The sequence below is a fragment of the Ranitomeya variabilis genome, chromosome 8 (genome assembly GCF_051348905.1).
Source record: "Ranitomeya variabilis isolate aRanVar5 chromosome 8, aRanVar5.hap1, whole genome shotgun sequence".
Lineage (NCBI taxonomy): Eukaryota > Metazoa > Chordata > Amphibia > Anura > Dendrobatidae > Ranitomeya > Ranitomeya variabilis.
In genome coordinates, this window is record NC_135239.1 from 140,751,527 (window position 1) to 140,770,883 (window position 19,357).

Below are 19,357 nucleotides of genomic sequence, written 5' to 3' on the forward strand. Positions count from 1 at the left end.
CCCACCTAGCTCTCGCCGTTATCGGAAACCCCAAAAGGTAAAGTATGCAGCAAATCTTTATAAAGAGTAGAAATGACCCCCCTAGTAGTCCCTTCACCACACACACATACTCCAACACTATATCCCTTTGAATTCTGATGTCTCCGTCCCTATTCTGAGCTCCAAATGCGTGTCTCATCCGCAAATACTGATAGTCCCCCGCAGGCCCGAGACCGAACTCTACCCGCAATTGGGGAAAGGATTTCAACACCCTCTGCTCAATTATCTGATACACATAGTGAATTCCCTTGGCCTGTCATTCTGGTAATACCCCCAGTGCCACAAACTCCGGTAAATTATTATTATGCCATAACGGGGAGAATCTGGTCAGACCCGTAGTCCCACATATATGTTTCAGTCTACCACACAACTTACATATCAATACTATAGTTGGATACAATTTCCCCAAGGCCACCAGGGATCCATCCTCCAGACACTGTACTACCGGTCTTCTTTTTGTCACTTTTCCCATCAATTGCTGTACCGCACTAGACGACCACTCATACGCCCAGCCCTTTAAATGCTGACTCTGGCCTGCAAGAAAACATACTTCAGGGTTGGGCAGTGCCAAGCCCCCCTCTTCCTTGGGTCGCTGAAGCGTCTCCAGTCTGATATGTGGGTGATGTCTCCCCCATACCAAATTCCTGAAAAGGGAGTTAATCAGCCTAAATTTCCCGTGCGGTATCCAAATTGGCACGTTGTGAAGAACATATAGAATTTTTGGCATCAAAATCATTTTGATGAGATTCACCCTGCCCTCCACAGATAAATGCAACTTAATCCAAGCATCAACTTTTGCCTTAAAAACACCTAAGATCGGAGTCAGATTCTTATGTATGTAATCCGTAACAGGCATAGAGATCCCTATATCCAGGTAATTAAATAATTGACTAACCACCTTCAGTCACCCCTCCTCCAGTGGCTCGCTCCCCTCCTCCCCTACGTCATCCACTTTGAACAAAATAGACTTACTCCAATTTATCATCAGCCCCGACAATGAGCCAAATCTCTCAATAAGCTCAATGCCCCCTCCCCCCCCCAAGGAAGCAACCGGGTCAGCCAGAAACAGAAGAATATCGTCTGCGTACAGCGCCACCTTCTCTTCAATCATCCCATATTTAAACCCAGACACCTCGTCAGACTGTCGAAGTTTAGCAGCCAATGGTTCCACAGCCAGAGCGAACAAAAGAGGAGAGAGCGGACATCCCTGCCTCGTCCCTCTAGCTAATTGTATAGTCCGCGACAACTCCCCATTCACCCTGACTCTGGCCACCGGCTGTGAGTACAGCAGCCGAATCCAGGACACAAACTGCAAACCAAACCCCATACACTGCTACACCTGCCAGAGATATCCCCATTCCACACTGTCGAATGCCGTATGGGCATCTAAGGATGCAATAACTCTCTGGCCACAGTTGTCGGACCTCAGCTGCAGATTCATAAACAGCCTCCGTAGGTTGACCGCCGTGGATCTATCAGGCATAAAGCCAGATTGGTCTGGGTGCACCAGGCTGGAGATGACACTCGTCAACCGAGTCGCCAACACCTTGGCCAAAAGCTTGACATCCATAGTGAGCAGGGAGATTGGCCAGTATGACTCAGGTTGCCCCAAGTCTTTCCCTTCCTTAGGAATCACCGCTATTATGGCTTCTCTCATGGATGCTGGCAGATATCCTCTAGTCTTAGCCTCATCTAGGACCATCTATAATCTGGGAATTAGCACCTCCCCCATATTTTTGTAGATCTCAGCAGGAAACCCATCCACTCCAGGCGCCTTCCCATTAGCCATAGATTGTAATGCCTAACCAAGTTCCTCTTCCGTGATGGAAGCCTCCAAGCTATCTGCGTCACTCAACCTCGAGAGCCCCAGTCCCTCAAGAAACGCCACTGTGCCTCCTGACGACTCGTCTACCCAAGAGGAATATAGGTCCGCGTAAAAGTCCGCAAAGACCTCCAAAATCTCTGAATTTTCGGAGACACTAGTACCACTCCCGGAAATCAGAGAATGAACAAACGAAGTACTCCTCTGAGCAGAAGCCACCAGCGACAGCATGTGACCGACAGTCTCACCCTCCTGACAGTAAGCCAGCTTCGGAAATTCCCGCTTCCTTTCAGCCTTATCCAACAAAATTTTTTCCAGATGACTTTGAGCTGCCTTTAATCTGTTTCCAGCTTCAGGAGTACCCATTGTTACCATCTCATCCTCCGCTACCCTTAGCCCATCAATTGCTGCCTTCTCTGCCTCTCTCGTCTTCCGCTTACATCTACTAATATCTCTAAACAACTCTTAAGTACGCCTTCATGGCTTCCCACAAAGTAAGAGCATCTACACTCCCCTCATTCAGCACAAAAAATTCCGCCAACTCCTGTTTTATCTTATCTAAATCTATACTGTGCAGCCAGTTAGGGTGAATCTTCCACTCCCTCCTGTTCGCAGCCCGTGTCCCCATTAGTTGAAACTCCACCTCAATTGGAGTATGGTCCGAGAGGGCCCTAGGTAAATACCGCACATCCCCCACCATCGTGTCCATCAGACGATTGCCCAGTGCTAGATCAATTCTGGATAGAGTATTATGAGCCGGTGAATAACATGAATACCCCCTTTCTCCAACATGTCTAATTCTCCATAGGTCAGTCATACCTACTTCACGAATATAAGTTCCAAACGCAGTAATGTGTCCCACTGTCCTATTTTGGGAGCTTTTATTTGTATCCCAAAAGTCATCACATATAATATTAAGATCACCAATGATTAGAAATGGTATCGGGCCCCAGTGTTCCACCCGTTCCAACACCTCTCTAATTTTCTTACTTGAGTATGGGGGCGGAATATACATTGCCGCTATACACATCAACAATCCATTTATTTTACATTGCACCACCACATACTGACCATCCACATCCACCTGTACCATCACCTCTTCATACTGCACTCCCAGGGGTACCAACACCGACACACCCCTAGAGTACGTAGAGAAGGTAGAATGATATGCCCTCTGTATCCAGCGCCTATTTAATACATCCACCTTTTCCCGCACCAAATGCGTTTCCAGCAGACATATCATTGAGACTCTCTGCTCTCGAACATACTGCAGACTCGCCGCCCGTCGGGTCTTATCCGCAAGGCCTCTCACGTTCCAACTTAATATTTTAATGCGGCCCCCCATCATGTGGCTCATCATCCTTCATAGTATCCTCATTCCCAAGTTTGAGCTGTCTAATCCCTCCCACCCCCCCCTGCCAACCCCCAACCCACCCAAAACTACACATTCTGCCTCTTAGAGTGGGGCTCCACCGCCCATTGCGAACACTCTCCCTTGCTTTGCCTACTCCACTCGCCTCTCGCTGCCGTGACGAACAGAATTTCCCCACTATTTTTGTTTTTTGCCTTTTTTCCTAAAAAAAACCAAAAAAAAACCCAAAACCCCAACAAAACATTCCAACTTATATAAACATGTAGAGAAACTACAAAACAAACCTGCAGTACCCCGCATAACCCTCCTCCCCCATACTTATCAACCGTTACTTTCCCCACCAGCCAATCACTCAATATGGCCCAGCTCAGCCCTCAACAGTTGTTCAATCCTTTAGCCAGTGTACTATTAAACGCAGATCCCTCCTCCAGCGACAGAGAAATAACTCCGAAATGTCAATCGCCTTTTTCCTTAAGTTTTTTAGCATTAGTATCAATCCACTGGGTAGCGTCCTCTGGTGTCAGGAAAAAGTGGATTTTATCAAAAGCCACCACTCTCAACTTTGCGGGGAACAGCATAGAGTATTGCACTTCCACTTCCCTCAATCGTCTCTTGACCCCAGTGAACTTCATCCTCTGTTTCTGAACCGCAGCAGAATAATGCGGGTAAATGGCAATCTTTTGACCTCCAGCCGTCAGACCCTCCATTTCTCTAGCCTTCCTGAGGATAATGTCTCTGTCCCTGTAATTCAGTATTTTGGCAAGCATAGTACGGGGATTCGCTCCTGGGGCAGGGGGCTGCGGCGGGACCCTATGAGCTCTTTCAACAGCAAAAACTTTTGTCAGCACTGTGCCCCCAATTTTCTCCAGCAGCCAGCTTTCAATAAACTCCATAGGGTTTCTCCCCTCAGTTTTTTTCAGGCAGACCAACTAAACGTATATTATTCCTTCTGGATCTGTTTTCCAGATCCTCATTTTTGGCAGCGAGCTCTAATATTGCTTGGGCAAACTTTTTCTCTGCTTTTTTGCAATTTTACTATATGATCTTCTGCCGTGCTCACCCTCTCTTCCACCACTCCCACACATCTGTCCATCTTTTGCAGGGCTGCATTTATCTGTGCGGTTTCCCCTTTTACCTCCTGCATCTGAAGGGTCAGGGTATTTAGGGACTGCTTGCACGAGGAGACCAACACAAAAACATCCCTGAGGGTCGGCTCATCTTCCTGTATCAAATCTTCAGGTCCCCTTTTGCCCCCGCCATGCTGCTTTTCTACCTCCCCTTCTGTACCTCATGCTTTGCAGCCAGGACCGCATCGTCCTCCTCCATATCCTCTCCAGCATCCACTCTGGCATATTGCTGAAGCTTCGCCGCCACTTCCATACGCCTCTGACATGCAGCGTTCTCCTTGTCCGCGTGTTCCCTGGCTTCGGCGCCATCTTGGCTGGCTCCTGCATCGCCAGCTCCCGCGTCCTTTTGCTGCCGTCTGGTCATTGCCTCCAATGCCGGGACCACCGCTCAGCACCGCTTTGCTCCCCAGACCCTCAGCTAACCGGTGTGTGGCAGAAAAATCCGGTCAGCAGCGTATGCACAGGATATTTAGCCCTTTAGCAGCGGGAGCACTCTTCTGTGCATCCGCTCACATGGCCAGCTAGGACACGCCCCCAGCAATTTCTCATTTTTACAACAAAATATTTTTTTAGGGACCACATCACATTTGAAGTCACTCTGAGGGGTCTATGACAGAAAATACCCAAAAGTGACACTATTCTAAAAACTGCACCCCTCAAGGTGCTCAAAAACACATTCAAGAAGTTTATTAACTCTTTACATGCTTCGCAGGAACTGCAGCAACATGGAAAAAAAAATCAACATTTAACTTTTTATCACAAACATTTTACTTCAGAACCAGTTTTTTTTATTTTCACAAATGTAAAAAGAGAAAATGAACAACAGAATTTGTTGTGCAATTTCTCCTGAATACGCAGATACCCCATATGTGGGGGTAAACCACTGTTTGGGAGCACAGCAGAGCTCGGAAGGGAAGGAGACTCATTTGACTTTTTCAATGCAGAATTGGCTGGAACTGAGATCTGACGCCATGTTGCGTTTGTAGAGCCCCTGATGTGCCTAAACAGTGGAAACTCCCCAATTCTAACTCCAACGCCAACCCCAACACACCCCTAACCCTAATCCCAACCCTAACCATAACCCTAACCGCAACACACCCCTAACCATAACCCTAATCCCAACCCTAACCATAATCCTAGTCCAAACCCTAACCCCAACTCTAACCCTAATGGAAAATAATATATATTTTTTATTTCATTCTTTTTTCCTAAGGGGGTGATAAAAGGCGGTTCATTTACTATTTTTTATTTTGATCACTGTGATAGGGTCTATCACAGTGATCAAAATGAACCAATAGGAAAAAATCTACTATTGTTGCCGGCCGGCAGATCTCGGCATGCGCCTGCCATTTTCTTACTGGAAGAAGATGCCAGCGGCCGTGGGGGGGAAGCCAGACGACTCAGAGACACTGGTAAGTATCAGGGGGGGGGGGAGGGGATCGGGGGACCCTATTTCTCTCTCCTCTGATGTGCGATCACATTGGGGGAGAGAGAAATTAAATCGCAAATCAGACTTTTTTTTTTTTTTTTTTTTTGCGGTTGCAGTTATACGGTTAACCCCTTCATGACCCAGCCTATTTTGACCTTAATGACCTGGCCATTTTTTGCAATTATGACCAGTGTCCATTTATGAGGTAATAACTCAGAACCGCTAGAATCCGTTGAAGCGTTTCTGAGACTGTTTTTTCGTGACATATTGGGCTTCAAGTTAGTGGTAAATTTAGGTCAATAATTCTTGCGTTTATTTGTGACAAAAAAAATGGAACTTTGGCTAAAATTTGGAAAATTTAGCAATTTTCACATTTTTAATTTTTATTCTGTTAAACATGAGAGTTATGTGACACAAAATAGTTAATAAATAACATTACCCACATGTCTACTTTACATCAGCACAATTTTGGAAACAAAATTTTTTTTTGATAGGAAGTTATAAGGGTGAAAATTTGACCAGCGATTTCTCATTTTTACAACAAAATTTACAAAACCTTTTTTTTTTAGGGACCACCTCACATTTGAAGTCAGTTTGAGGGGTCTATATGGCTGAAAATACCCCAAAGTGACACCATTCTAAAAACTGCACCCCTCAAGGTGCTCAAAACCACATTCAAAAAGTTTATTAACCCTTCAGGTGCTTCACAGCAGCAGAAGCAACATGGAAGGAAAAAATTAACATTTAACTTTTTAGTCACAAAAATTATCTTTTAGCAACAATTTTTTTTATTTTCCCAAGGGTAAAAGGAGAAACTGGACCCCAAAAGTTATTGTACAATTTGTCCTGAGTACACCGATACCCCTTATGTGGGGGGCGCACGACAGGGCTCGGAAGGGAAGGAGCGCCATTTGACTTTTTCAATGAAAAATTGGCTACAATCTTTAGCGGACCCCATGTCACGTTTGGAGAGCCCCTGTGTGCCTAAACATTGGAATTCCCCCACAAGTGACCCCATTTTGGAAACTAGACCCCCAAAGGAGCTTATCTAGATGCATACTGAGCACTTTGAACATCCAGGTGCTTCACAAATTGATCCGTAAAAATGAAAAAGTCCTTTTTTTTTTTCACAGAAAATTTCTTTTAGCCTCAATATTTTCATTTTAAAATGGATCCTAAAATGTGTTGTGCAATTTCTCCTGAGTACACAGATACCTCACATGTGGGGGTAAACCACTGTTTGTGCACACGGCAAGGCTCGGAAGGGAAGGAGCGTCATTTGACATTTGAATGAAAAATTAGCTCCAATCGTTAGCGAACACAATGTCGCGTTTGAAGAGGCCCTGATATGCCTATGTCGGGGCTCAGAAGGGAAGTAGTGACGTTTTGGAATGCAGACTTTGATAGAATGGTCTGCGGGTTTCATGTTACGTTTGCAGAGCCCCTGATGTGCCTAAACAGTAGAAACCCCCACCATTTGACCCCAGTTTGGAAACTAGACCCCCAAGGAACTTATCTAGATGTGTGGTGAGCACTTTGAACCCCCAAGTGCTTCACGGAAGTTTATAACGCAGAGCCGTGAAAATAAAAAAATCATTTTTCTTTTCCTCAAAATTTATTTTTTTAGTCCGCAATTGTTTATTTTCAAAAGGGTAACAGGAGGAGAAATTGGACCCCAAAAGTTGTTGTCCAGTTTGACCTGAGTACGCTGGTACCCAATATGTGGGGGTAAACCACTATTTGGGCACACGTCGGGGCTCGGAAGGAAAGTAGTGACGTTTTGAAATGCAGACTTTGATGGAATGGTCTGCGGGCGTCACGTTGCATTTGCAGAGCCCCTGATGTGCCTAAACAGTAGAAACTCCCCACAAGTGACCCCATTTTGGAAAATAGACCCCCCAAAGAACTTATCTAGATGTGTGGTGAGCACTTTGAACTCCCAAGTGCTTCACAGAATTTTTTAACGTGAAAATTAAAAAATCACTTTTTTCCCCACAAAAAATAAATTTTTAGCCCCCAATTTTGTATTTTCCCAAAGGTAACAGGAGAAATTAGACCCCCAAAGTTGTTGTGCAATTTTTCCTGAGTATGCTTATGCCCCATATGTTTGGGTAAACCACTGTTTGGGCACACGTCGGGGCTCGGAAGGGAGGGAGCACCATTTAACTTTTTGAACGCAAGATTGGCTGGAATCAATGGTGGCGCCATGTCGCGTTTGGGACCCCCTGATGTGCCTAAATAGTGGAAACCCCTCAATTCTAACTCCAACACTAACCCCAACACACCCTTAACAATAACCCTAATCATAACCCTAACCACAACCCTAACCCCAACACACCCCTAACCCCAACCCTAACCACAAGTCTAACCCTAACCCCAACACACACCTAACCCTAATCCCAACCCCAACTCTAATCCCAACCCTAGCTCTAATTCCAACCCTAAGGCTATGTGCCCACATTGCGGATTTGTGTGCAGATTTTTCCGCACCGTTTTTGAAAAATTCGCAGGTAAAACACACTGCATTTTACCTGCGGTTTTACACCTGCAGATTCCTATTGAGGAGCAGGTGTAAACCGCTGCCGAATCTGCAAAAGAATTGACATGCTGTGGAAAATACAACTCAGCGTTTCCGTGTGGTATTTTCTGCACCATGGGCACAGCGGATTTGGTTTTCCATAGGTTTACATGGTACTGTACAATGCATGGAAAACTGCTGCGAATCCGCAGCGGCCAATCCGCTGCGGATCCGCAGCCAAATCCGCACCGTGTGCACATACCCTAATTCCAACCCTAACACTAATTCTAACCGTAATTCTAACCCTAACCCTTATTGCAACCATAACCCTAGTTCTAACCCTAACCCTATCCCTAGTGGAAAAATAAAAGTAAATATATTTTCTTTACTTTATTATTTTCCCTACCTGTGGGGGCGATAAAGGGGGGGGGGGGGGGTTATTTACTATTTTTTTTATTGTGATCACTGTGATAGGTTGGATCACAGTGATCAAAATGTACCGGCATTGAATGAAGGAATCTGCCGGCCAGCAGATTCGGCGGGCGCACTGCGCATGCGCCCGTCATTTTGGAGGATGGCGGCGCCCATCGCTGAAGACCGCTGACACCGGGAGGGACGCCAGGACTCAGGAGGCACAGAAGGGGTGAGATCGGACAGCGGGGGCGACGGAGGACAGGCGGGGGGGACGTAGGACAGGACGGGGGACGGAGGACAGGACCGAGGGGAGAGGAGGGCTAACGGAAGCGGCAGATCGCCGCTGTCAGTCAGTGGCGGGGGTGGATCGGGGTCTCCAGCCATGGCCGATGATATTGCAGCATCGGCCATGGCTGGATTGTAATATTTCAGCAGTTTGACTGGTGAAATATTACAAATTGCTCTGATCGGCTGTTTCACTTTCAACAGCCAATCAGAGCGATCATAGCCACGTGGGGGCAAAGCCACCCCCCCCTAGGCTGAAGTAACACTCCCCTTGTTCCTGTAGGTCGGGTGAAATTGGAGTTAACCCTTTCACCCGATCTGCAGGAACGCGATCATTCTGTGACACAGCAAATGTGTCACAGGTCGGATTGGCACCGACTTTCATGACGCATACACTGTGTCACAGGTCGGGAAGGGGTTAATAACGGCGATCGCAACCCCGGAGTCGGTAAAAAAAAAATGACTCGAATCATGTTTTCTAGGGTCTTGGGTACCCCTGGCAGCCGAGACCCCGGAGAAAATCAGACTTTAGGGGTGCTATAATTAACGGCGCTGTGGTTTAAGTACACTTAACTACCGCCGTTAAAAGGCGTATCGGCGGTCGTTAAGGGGTTAAGAGTAAAACAAAAAAACAAGTTCTTTGCATGCAATCATTTCAATCACACAATCCATATTAAGCCTCTAAACTCTTCATTCCCTCTGAAAAAAAAAATAACTCCAGACTGGACTGCCAGCAGTCAGGTTACACGGTGTGCTATAATTTATGAGAAAAGGGAGGAGAAAAGAGGAGCAGAGTGAAAAATAGATTGTGCCGATAATAGCTAGTTTTAGGCTAAGTTCACATTAGCATTTCTGTGCGCAGTGTTTCATCTGCATGTGCAAACACATGCAAAACCATGCTTACGCCTGCACATCATCTTGCGCATGACACAAACAAATCCGATGCGTGTGCATGCGTTTAAATGTGTTTGCGTTTCTTATGCACATGGTAGAGGCGATGACATCATTTTCTGGACATGCGCAGTCTAAAGTACGCATGCGTGTCAAACGCATTCATACGCATGTCATTGCGCACCAATGCGTTCTCATAGACACTAATGCGTTTTTTGACGCAATTATCCGCTATTGTCCGCATGCGGATGATCGTGCAATATTTGACGCCTCAAAAAATGCAACATGTATTTGCCGGACCCTGCAGCACACCTCAAAATGACGCATGCATCCGCAAGCGAACGCAATAACATGTCCCTGCGTACACAATGTTAAAGATATGTACAGTACAGACCAAAAGTTTGGACACCTTCTCATTTAAAGATTTCTCTGTATTTTCATGACTATGAAAATTGTACATTCACACTGAAGTCATCAAAACTATGAATTAACACATGTGGAATTATATAGTTAACAAAAAAGTGTGAAACAACTGAAAATGTCTTATATTCTAGGTTCTTCAAAGTAGCCACCTTTTGCTTTGCTGACTGCTTTGCACACTCTTGGCATTCTCTTGATGAGCTTCAAGAGGTAGTCACCGGGAATGGTCTTCCAACAATCTTGAAGGAGTTCCCAGAGATGCTTAGCACTTGTTGGCCCTTTTGCCTTCACTTTGCAGTCCAGCTCACCCCAAACCATCTCGATTGGGTTCAGGTCTGGTGACTGTGGAGGCCAGGTCATCTGGTGTAGCACCCCATCACTCTCCTTCTTGGTCAAATAGCCCTTACACAGCCTGGAGGTGTGTTTGGGGTCATTGTCCTGTTGAAAAATAAACGATGGTCCAACTAAATGCAAACCGGATAGAATAGCATGCCGCTGCAAGATGCTGTGGTAGCCATGCTGGTTCAGTATGCCTTCAATTTTGAATAAATCCCCAACAGTGTCACCAGCAAAGCACCCCCACACCATCACACATCGTCCTCCATGCTTCATGATGGGAACCAGGCATGTAGAGTCCATCCCTTCAACTTTTCTGCATCACACAAGGACACGGTGTTAGGAACCAAAGATCTCAAATTTGGACTCATCAGATGAAAGAACAGATTTCCACTGGTCTAATGTCCATTCCTTGTGTTCTTTAGCCCAAACAAGTCTCTTCGGCTTGTTGCCTGTCATTAGCAGTGGTTTCCTAGCAGCTATTTTACCATGAAGGCCTGCTGCACAAAGTCTCCTCTTAAGGGCTCATTTCCACTTGCGAGAGACAAAACGGTCCGATTTACGGGCCGAAAAAACTGAGGAAAATCATGCGATTGTCATGCGATTTTTTATCGCAACATCCGTATGACATCCGTATTGCTGTCCGATTTTTACGCACCGGTGTCCTTTGAAAAGCCGTCAAATCAGTGCTGTGTACAGTAAAATCACACTGACAGGTTAGAATAGATTAGATATATACACATAGAATAGGTATATATACACACACATATATGTCAGTGAGACACACATATATATATTTATATTTAATGCAGCGCTAGATAGCAAAAGCCGGCAACTGAATTAGCGGCTTTTATGCTATCTCCTTCACAAACCCGACACGCTCGAGTTCATATAAGGACATCCAGCAGAGGGCACATCACCGCGACTTAAGGTACCTACAGGACATTCCCCTGCACTCCATTCATTCCCCGTATTTTTACAGCCACAAGCACAGCTGCTTTAGCAGAGCTCCTGGGTCTAAAATGATTTAACCCCTTCAGATGGATTTACATCGTGGGACGTGACTGAACGACGGAAGGTATGGGATATTGTTGATTTTTTATTTTTCCTTTTTTACATAACGAGGGTCTTCAGGTGGATTAAGAGTATAATAAAATATTAAAACACCCTGTGTCTTTATTTCATTAAAGTACTTTGTAATAATGTGTGTGTGTTTTATTAACCATTTCATACTATTGGATTAATAATGGATAGGTGTCATAATTGACGCCTCTCCATTATTAATCTGGCTTAATGTCACCTTACAATAGCAAGGTGACATTAACCCTTCATTACCCCATACCCCACCACTACACGGGAGTGGGAAGAGAGTGGCCAAGTGCCAGAATAGGCGCATCTTCCAGATGTGACTTTTCTGGGGTGGCTGGGGGCAGATGTTTTTAGCCAGGGGGGGGGGCAATAACCATGGACCCTCTTCTAGGCTATTACTTCCTGCCCTCAGTCACTGGCTTTACCACTCTGGCGCCAATTTTTTCCGCGATTTAACCCTTTAATTTAATAGCTAGAGCCCCCAAATTTGACACACAGACACTTCTTACATTAGTGAAGAGGAATATGTAATAAAAGAAGGGATATGAGATGGTTTACTGTATGTAAACCATGTCTCATATCCTGTCGGGTTTGTGAAGTCAATAGCAAAAGCCGGCAACTGAATTAGCGGCTTTTATGCTATCTAGCGCTGCATTAAATATATATATATGTGTCTCACTGACATATATATATGTATATATACCTATTCTATGTGTATATATCTATTCTATTCTAACCCGTCAGTGTGATTTTACTGTACACCGCGCTGAATTGCCGGCTTTTCAAAGGACACCGATGCGTAAAAATCGGACAGAACTCGCATGGTGCGAGTGCTGTGCGTTTTTCTCGCACCCATTGACTTGCATTGGCGAGTCTCGTCTGAGAATCGCAGCAATACGCAGCATGCTGCGATTTTTTTCTCAGTCCGATTTTGGCTGAGAAGAAAAAAAAAAAAATCGCAAATGAAAAGACACCTATTGAATAACATTGGTCCGAGTGCAATCCGATTTTTTATCGGATTGCACTCGTCCGTTTTCCTCGCAAGTGGAAAAGAGCCCCAACAGTTGTTGTTAGAGATGTGCCTGCTGCTAGAACTCTGTCTGGTCTCTAATCTAAGCTGCTGTTAACCTGCGATTTCTGAGGCTGGTGACTTGGATAAACTTATCCTCAGAAGCAGAGGTGACTCTTGGTCTTCCTTTCCTGGGGCGGTCCTCATGTGAGCCAGTTTCTTTGTAGCGCCTTGATGGTTTTTGCCACTGCACTTGGGAACACTTTCAAAGTTTTCCCAATTTTTTGGACTGACTGACCTTCATTTCTTAAAGTAATGATGGCCACTCGTTTTTCTTTACTTAGCTGCTTTTTTCTTGCCATAATACAAATTCTAACAGTCTATTCAGTAGGACTATCAGCTGTGTATCCACCAGACTTCTGCTCAACACAACTGATGGTCCCAACCTCATTTATGAGGCAAGAAATCCCACTTATTAAACCTGATAGGGCACACCTGTGAAGTGAAAACCATTTCCGGTGACTACCTCTTAAAGCTCATCAAGAGAATGCCAAGAGTGTGCAAAGCAGTCCTCAAAGCAAAAGGTGGCTACTTTGAAGAACCTAGAATATAAGGAATAATTTCAGTTGTTTCACACTTTTTTGTTAAGTATTTAATTCCACGTGTTAATTCATAGTTTTGATGCCTTCAGTGTGAATGTACAATTTTCATAGTCATGAAAATACAGAAAAATCTTTAAATGGGAAGCTATGTCCAAACTTTTGGTCTGTACTGTACGTGTGACGCATGCGGATCGTACGCTGTGCACACAGATGCAAATGTGAACCCGGCCTAACCCAGTGAAGATTTACAGCTACACTGCTCAGTACTGCCTTATAATTTCTTGCACACCTCTGCTGTTCTGTCTGTGTGCTACCAAAAGAAAAAAACCAGGTATCCCTTCTGTGTTTAATGTATAGGAGACAGAATAACAGCTAGTATCCATTCAATGGATCAGAGTCAACTGCAAATTAGAGCGAGAGCCTGCAGAGGGAAAAAATGGTGAAAAGTCATATAAATGGTGAGGAATTGTGATATTCATCATGTACACACACCACAGCTCAGCTGGAAAAGCTACTTGAGGGTATGTGCACACGGTCAGGTTTTTTCACGTTTTTTTCGCGATAAAAACTCATTGAAAACGCATACATTATGCATCCTATCATTTAGAATGCATTCTGCATGTTTTGTGCACATGGTGAGTTTTTTTCCGCGAAAAAACCACATCGCGGTAAAAAAAAGCAGCATGTTCATTAATTTTGCGGATTTTCTGCGTTTTTCACGCAATTCTATGCATTTAGAAAAAAACGCACAAAAAAAGCGTCAAAAACGCGGTAAAAACGCATGCGGATTTCTGGCAGAAATGTCCGTTTTTTGTCAGGAAAATTTCTGCCAGAAATCCTGACGTGTGCACATAGCCTAAAAGTATAGTTGCTCTTAAGGGTTATTAGCAGAATAGTAAGATAGCTCTAAGATAAGGGATGACTTACTGATCGCTGCGCGTCCAATCACTAGGGCCCCCAGCAAACCCAAAAATTGAGCTATGGAAACCAGGAACCGGGAAGTTGCCCATCTTGAATGGATCACAGATACACATGCTACACTGCTCCATCCAAGGTCTCTGGCTTTGGGGACACCATTCTCAGGATCAGAGGTCGGCCCCTCATTGATCAGTAACTATTTTGAAAATAACCTGCTAAGTTCTCTACATTTGAGAGGTAACTATCAAAATAATTATTCTCACCTTAACAGTCTGGATCATTTTGGCCACCTCTACTTTTGTTTTGCCCTTAACTGATTTTCCATTCACACCAGTAATTTCATCTCCTGCGGCAATGGTTCCATCAAGAGCAGCGGGAGTGTTGTCAAACACCTGCAAAGGCAACATTAGAAGTTATATGCTTATATCAACTTAAATATATAAAAACGAAACGCTTTGGCAAAGAGTTTACAGGGCAAAGCTGAACGTGAATCGTGACCAAAAATTTAATATAATTGTACTTTCTATGATGGTCGTGCTGTGGTGGAAGGGTCAAGTTATGATCCTATTGACAAGTTAAAACAAAACAAGTTGGTGAAAAATAAGAGATTCACCTATTTAGTTATTATGACCATCACCTATAAATCTGAATATCACAAAACTAAAGTATTACATTAATTTACCTAAAATGTTTCCAAATATAATATACATTTACTGTATATCCTTTAAGTAAAGATCTGAGATTGTGGGTTGTAACTATCACCTAGGCAGGTTAACAATTGAACAATTTTTTATTCCTTACGTCCATGGTTTTACAACAACTCCGGATAGATATCCAAAATATATTGCCCCCACTCCACAAGATCCCCTCCCCGGGGGAGGTAGTTCCACTGCTCTCATACCAGGCGATACTCATTGCTCCCTAACTTTTGGTTGGCACACAGATTTACTATCTCCTGCCAATATACTTTGTAGTCCCAGTCCATGGTCCTTCAGGTGACAGGTAACACAACCGTAGCACATGTATCCAGCAGCAACAGTCCTTAAAGGGAAGGTGCCACCAGTTTTCCTGTAGTTTGTTTTTTTGTGAAATTAAGCTTAAAATAGTAAATAAAATGTATTAATGCAATGTTTGCACTGTTTGCAAACATTTCTATATGAAAAATATTATATATTTTCTTACAAATATATATATTGACCACTAGGGGGAGCATTTTCCGTTTTAGACCTCAAGCAGCTATAGTGAGACTTACCAGCTTTACTGTTAGCTGGAAAATGCTGACATCAGCATTTCCCTCCCCTTTTGGGTGGTCCAATATCCCTGGGGCAGAATGAAGAGCAGCATCACAGGGCAGAGCCATTTTGTGTGTGACTGCCCTGTGATCTGCTATCACCAGCAGTTACTGCATCAGAAGCACAGCTAGTTTATGTGGTGTGTATGGAGCAGCATTGTCTGTGCAGAGCTGTCTGTGACTCATCCCTCAGTAAGATAAGAAGGAGCTCCAGGTCTGCAGTGAATGGCCAGGCAATGTGGAGGGAGGGGAGAGATACATTGTATGGCAGAGAGAGGTGTCAGGTGTCACCTCTCTCTGCAGGCTGGGAATGCAGCTTAATGGAGTGAATGGAGCTCCTGTGATAGAGAGTAAGTGGAGCTGGGCAGAGAGCACTGGGCTATAATAAAATGGCTGCTAGTCACACCTACAGCAGTGAGTTGTGCAGCCCACAGAGGCGTGCCCAGCTCACTGCTAACACCTCTCCAATGTTATAGATAGGGTCAGCGCCGGTCTATTATCTCCTATGTCCATGGGGTGCTGTAAAATGACACTGCTAGTGCCCTGCTACTGCTGCAAAACCAAGATGTCAGCCCCCAGTTCCTTCTTTAAACACATATAACACACGAAATCTGTTTCACATGCATTTAAAACTTGGTTATAGCAGCATGTTATGCTACATTACAGTGATTTATTAATGATCTACAAACGCGGTACCTTACCTTTAAGATAGTTCAACAGCTCCCACAACTGTAGCACATGTATCCAGACCAGCCGGTAACCAATCTCAAAACGCCATAGGCCATCCATAGATGGGCACCAGGACACCAGCAACAGATCCTTGCCCCTTGACATCACTGCACCAACTCTGTCACTAAACATGTGGCTTATTGTTCTCCCTCCCTGGGATCAGCCCCCTGAATGAAAAGAAGTGGTCACACCCTCCCCCCCAATCTAAAGGCCCCGTCACACACAGCGACACTGCAGCGATACAGACAACGATGCTGATCGCTGCAGCGTCGCTGTTTTGTCGCTGTGTGGTCGCTGGGGAGCTGTCACACAGATCGCTCTCCAGCGACCAACGATGCCGAGGTCCCCGGGTAACCAGGGTAAACATCGGGTTGCTAAGCGCAGGGCCGCGCTTAGTAACCCGATGTTTACCCTGGTTACCAGTGTAAAATGTAAAAAAACAAACAGTACATACTCACCTTCGCGTCCCCCGGCGTCCGCTTCCTGCACTGACTGAGCGCCGGCCCTAACAGCAGAGCGGTGACGTCACCGCTGTGCTGTACTTTCACTTTACGGCCGGCAGTCAGTCAGTGCGGGAAGCGGACGGCAAGGGACCTGATGGACACCGGAATGTGAGTATGTACTGTTTGTTTTTTTTTTACATTTACGATGGTAACCAGGGTAAACATCGGGTTACTAAGCGCGGCCCTGCGCTTAGTAACCCGATGTTTACCTTGGTTACCAGTGAAGACATCGCTGAATCCGTGTCACACACACCGATTCAGCGATGTCAGCGGGACCTCAACGACCAAAAAAAGGTCCAGGCCATTCCGACACGACCAGCGATCTCACAGCAGGGGCCTGGTCGCTGGTACGTGTCAAACATAGCGAGATCGCTACTGAGGTCGCTGTTGCGTCACAAAACTTGTGACTCAGCAGCGATCTCGCTAGCGATCTCGCTATGTGAGACGGGGCCTTAACTGTGAAGTGGTAAAGTTATTTTCCTCAGGCAAAACCCATCATCTGGGACTGCATGTGAGACCCACTGTGGTGACGGCTCCACTGGGTCTATTATCCCCATCCATACAATGAGACTAGTGCGAGAGTAAGGGTACTGTCTCACAGTGGCACTTTGATCGCTACGACGGTACGATCTGTGACGTTCCAGCGATATCCATACGATATCGCTGTGTCTGACATGCAGCAGCGATCAGGGACCCTGCTGAGAATCGTACGTCGTAGCAGATCGTTTGGAACTTTATTTCGTCGCTGGATCTCCCGCTGTCATCGCTGGATCGTTGTGTGTGACAGCGATCCAGCGATGTGTTTGCTTGTAACCAGGGTAAACATCGGGTTACTAAGCGCAGGGCCGCGCTTAGTAACCCGATGTTTACCCTGGTTACCAGCGTAAAAGTGAAAAAAACCAAACAGTACATACTCACATTCCGGTGTCCTTCAGGTCCCTTGCCGTCTGCTTCCCGCACTGACTGAGTGCCGGCCGTAAGGCAGTGGCACAGCACAGCGGTGACGTCACCGCTGTGCTCTGCTTTCACTTTACGGCGGCACTCAGTCAGTGCGGGAAGCAGACGGCAAGGGACCTGAAGGACACCGGAATGTGAGTATGTACTGTTTGGTTTTTTTACTTTTACGCTGGTAACCACGGTAAACATCGGGTTACTAAGCGCGGCCCTGCGCTTAGTAACCCGATGTTTACCCTGGTTACCCGGGGCCTTCGGCATCGTTGGTCGCTGGAGAGCTGTCTGTGTGACAGCTCCCCAGCGACCACACAACGACTTTCCAACGATCACGGCCAGGTCGTATCGCTGGTCGTGATCGTTGGAAAGTTGCAGAGTGTGACAGTACCCTAATGGAATGATTGCTTTCCTTGATTACCAATCTTGGGTCTGGTCTTATGTATACATAAGATCCAGCCTGCACATCTTGCTCTGCTTACTGTCAATGAATAGAAACATTGATTCCTGAGGCTGAACTGACAAGCAAGCAAATCTTAGGCAAGTTTCACACTAGCGTTCGGCAGGGCCTGCGGATGGCAGCCTTCTTCCTCCATTAAGCCCCGCCCACGGTCAAGCCTCTTCCTTCAGCACAGCCTACATGTGTCCTGCGTACCCTATCTTTAACATTGGGTACGCAGGCCATGCGGATACCTCCGCATGCGTTGTTTTGACGCTGTGCCGACCGCTACAAAATGCAACATGTTGCGTTTGACGCAGGTCAGCGCAGCGTCAAAACGAAGCATGAGGAGGCATCTGCATACATCCGCATGGCCTGCGTACCCAATGTTAAAGATAGGGGACGCATGCAGTCGTAGGCGGAGCTGAAGAAAGAGGTGTGGCAATGGGCGGGGCTTAACGGAATGCAAGTCTGAAACCAGCCTTAAAAAAGGAAAAAAAACAGCAAGCAAATCTCTTATAGAACAATAACATTGACATAACCGGTGCTCCGTGCTGGAAAAATTCTGCATCCCTTAGAGCCGTGGATTCTGCTCTACGTCCATTGGTCCAATAGTCTTTAGAACAAGGGCCAGCTCCTCACCTCTTAGGGTATGTGCACACATTGCGGATTCGTGTGCGGATATTTCCGCGCAGAATCTGAAAAATCCGCAGGTAAAACGCTGGGCGTAATCCGCACAAAGAATTGACATGCTGTGGAAAATAAACCACAGCGTTTCTGCGCAGTATTTTCCGCAGCATGTGCACTGCGGATTTCCATAGATTTACATGGTACTGTACAACACATGGAAAACTGCTGCGAATCCGCAGCGTCACATCCGCTGCGGATCCGCAGCCAAATCCGAGTGTGCACATACCCTTATAAGCAAGCATATTGGTCAGCTTCTTCCAGGTGCATAAAGGAATAGGAAGTTGTAATACTATTGTAGGAACTCAAGGATTCTGATAGCATGGGGCAATGAACAGACAGAGACGGGTTTCTTTAGTGCAAATAGTGTATTTGTACAACAGCAATAACACCCAAAACAATATACTGATAACCCACAGTGTCCTGAAATGAAACGAGTCCTTGAAATATATACAGCAAATCGGCGGAGTTCTTAAGGCAGAGTCCTTA

At 45.5% G+C, this 19,357-nt stretch overlaps 1 protein-coding gene across 5 annotated transcripts in view; it reads right to left on the reverse strand.

Moving 5' to 3' along the window:
• Nucleotides 1-19,357, reverse strand: part of PICK1 (protein interacting with PRKCA 1) — a 205,500-nt gene that overhangs the window by 116,863 nt on the left and 69,280 nt on the right. For all 5 annotated transcript variants that reach the window (XM_077277900.1, XM_077277902.1, XM_077277901.1 and 2 more), the window contains exon 4: nucleotides 14,535-14,663. In XM_077277900.1, coding sequence (XP_077134015.1) covers nucleotides 14,535-14,663 — 129 coding nt within the window. The remainder of the gene's footprint in view (nucleotides 1-14,534; nucleotides 14,664-19,357) is intronic.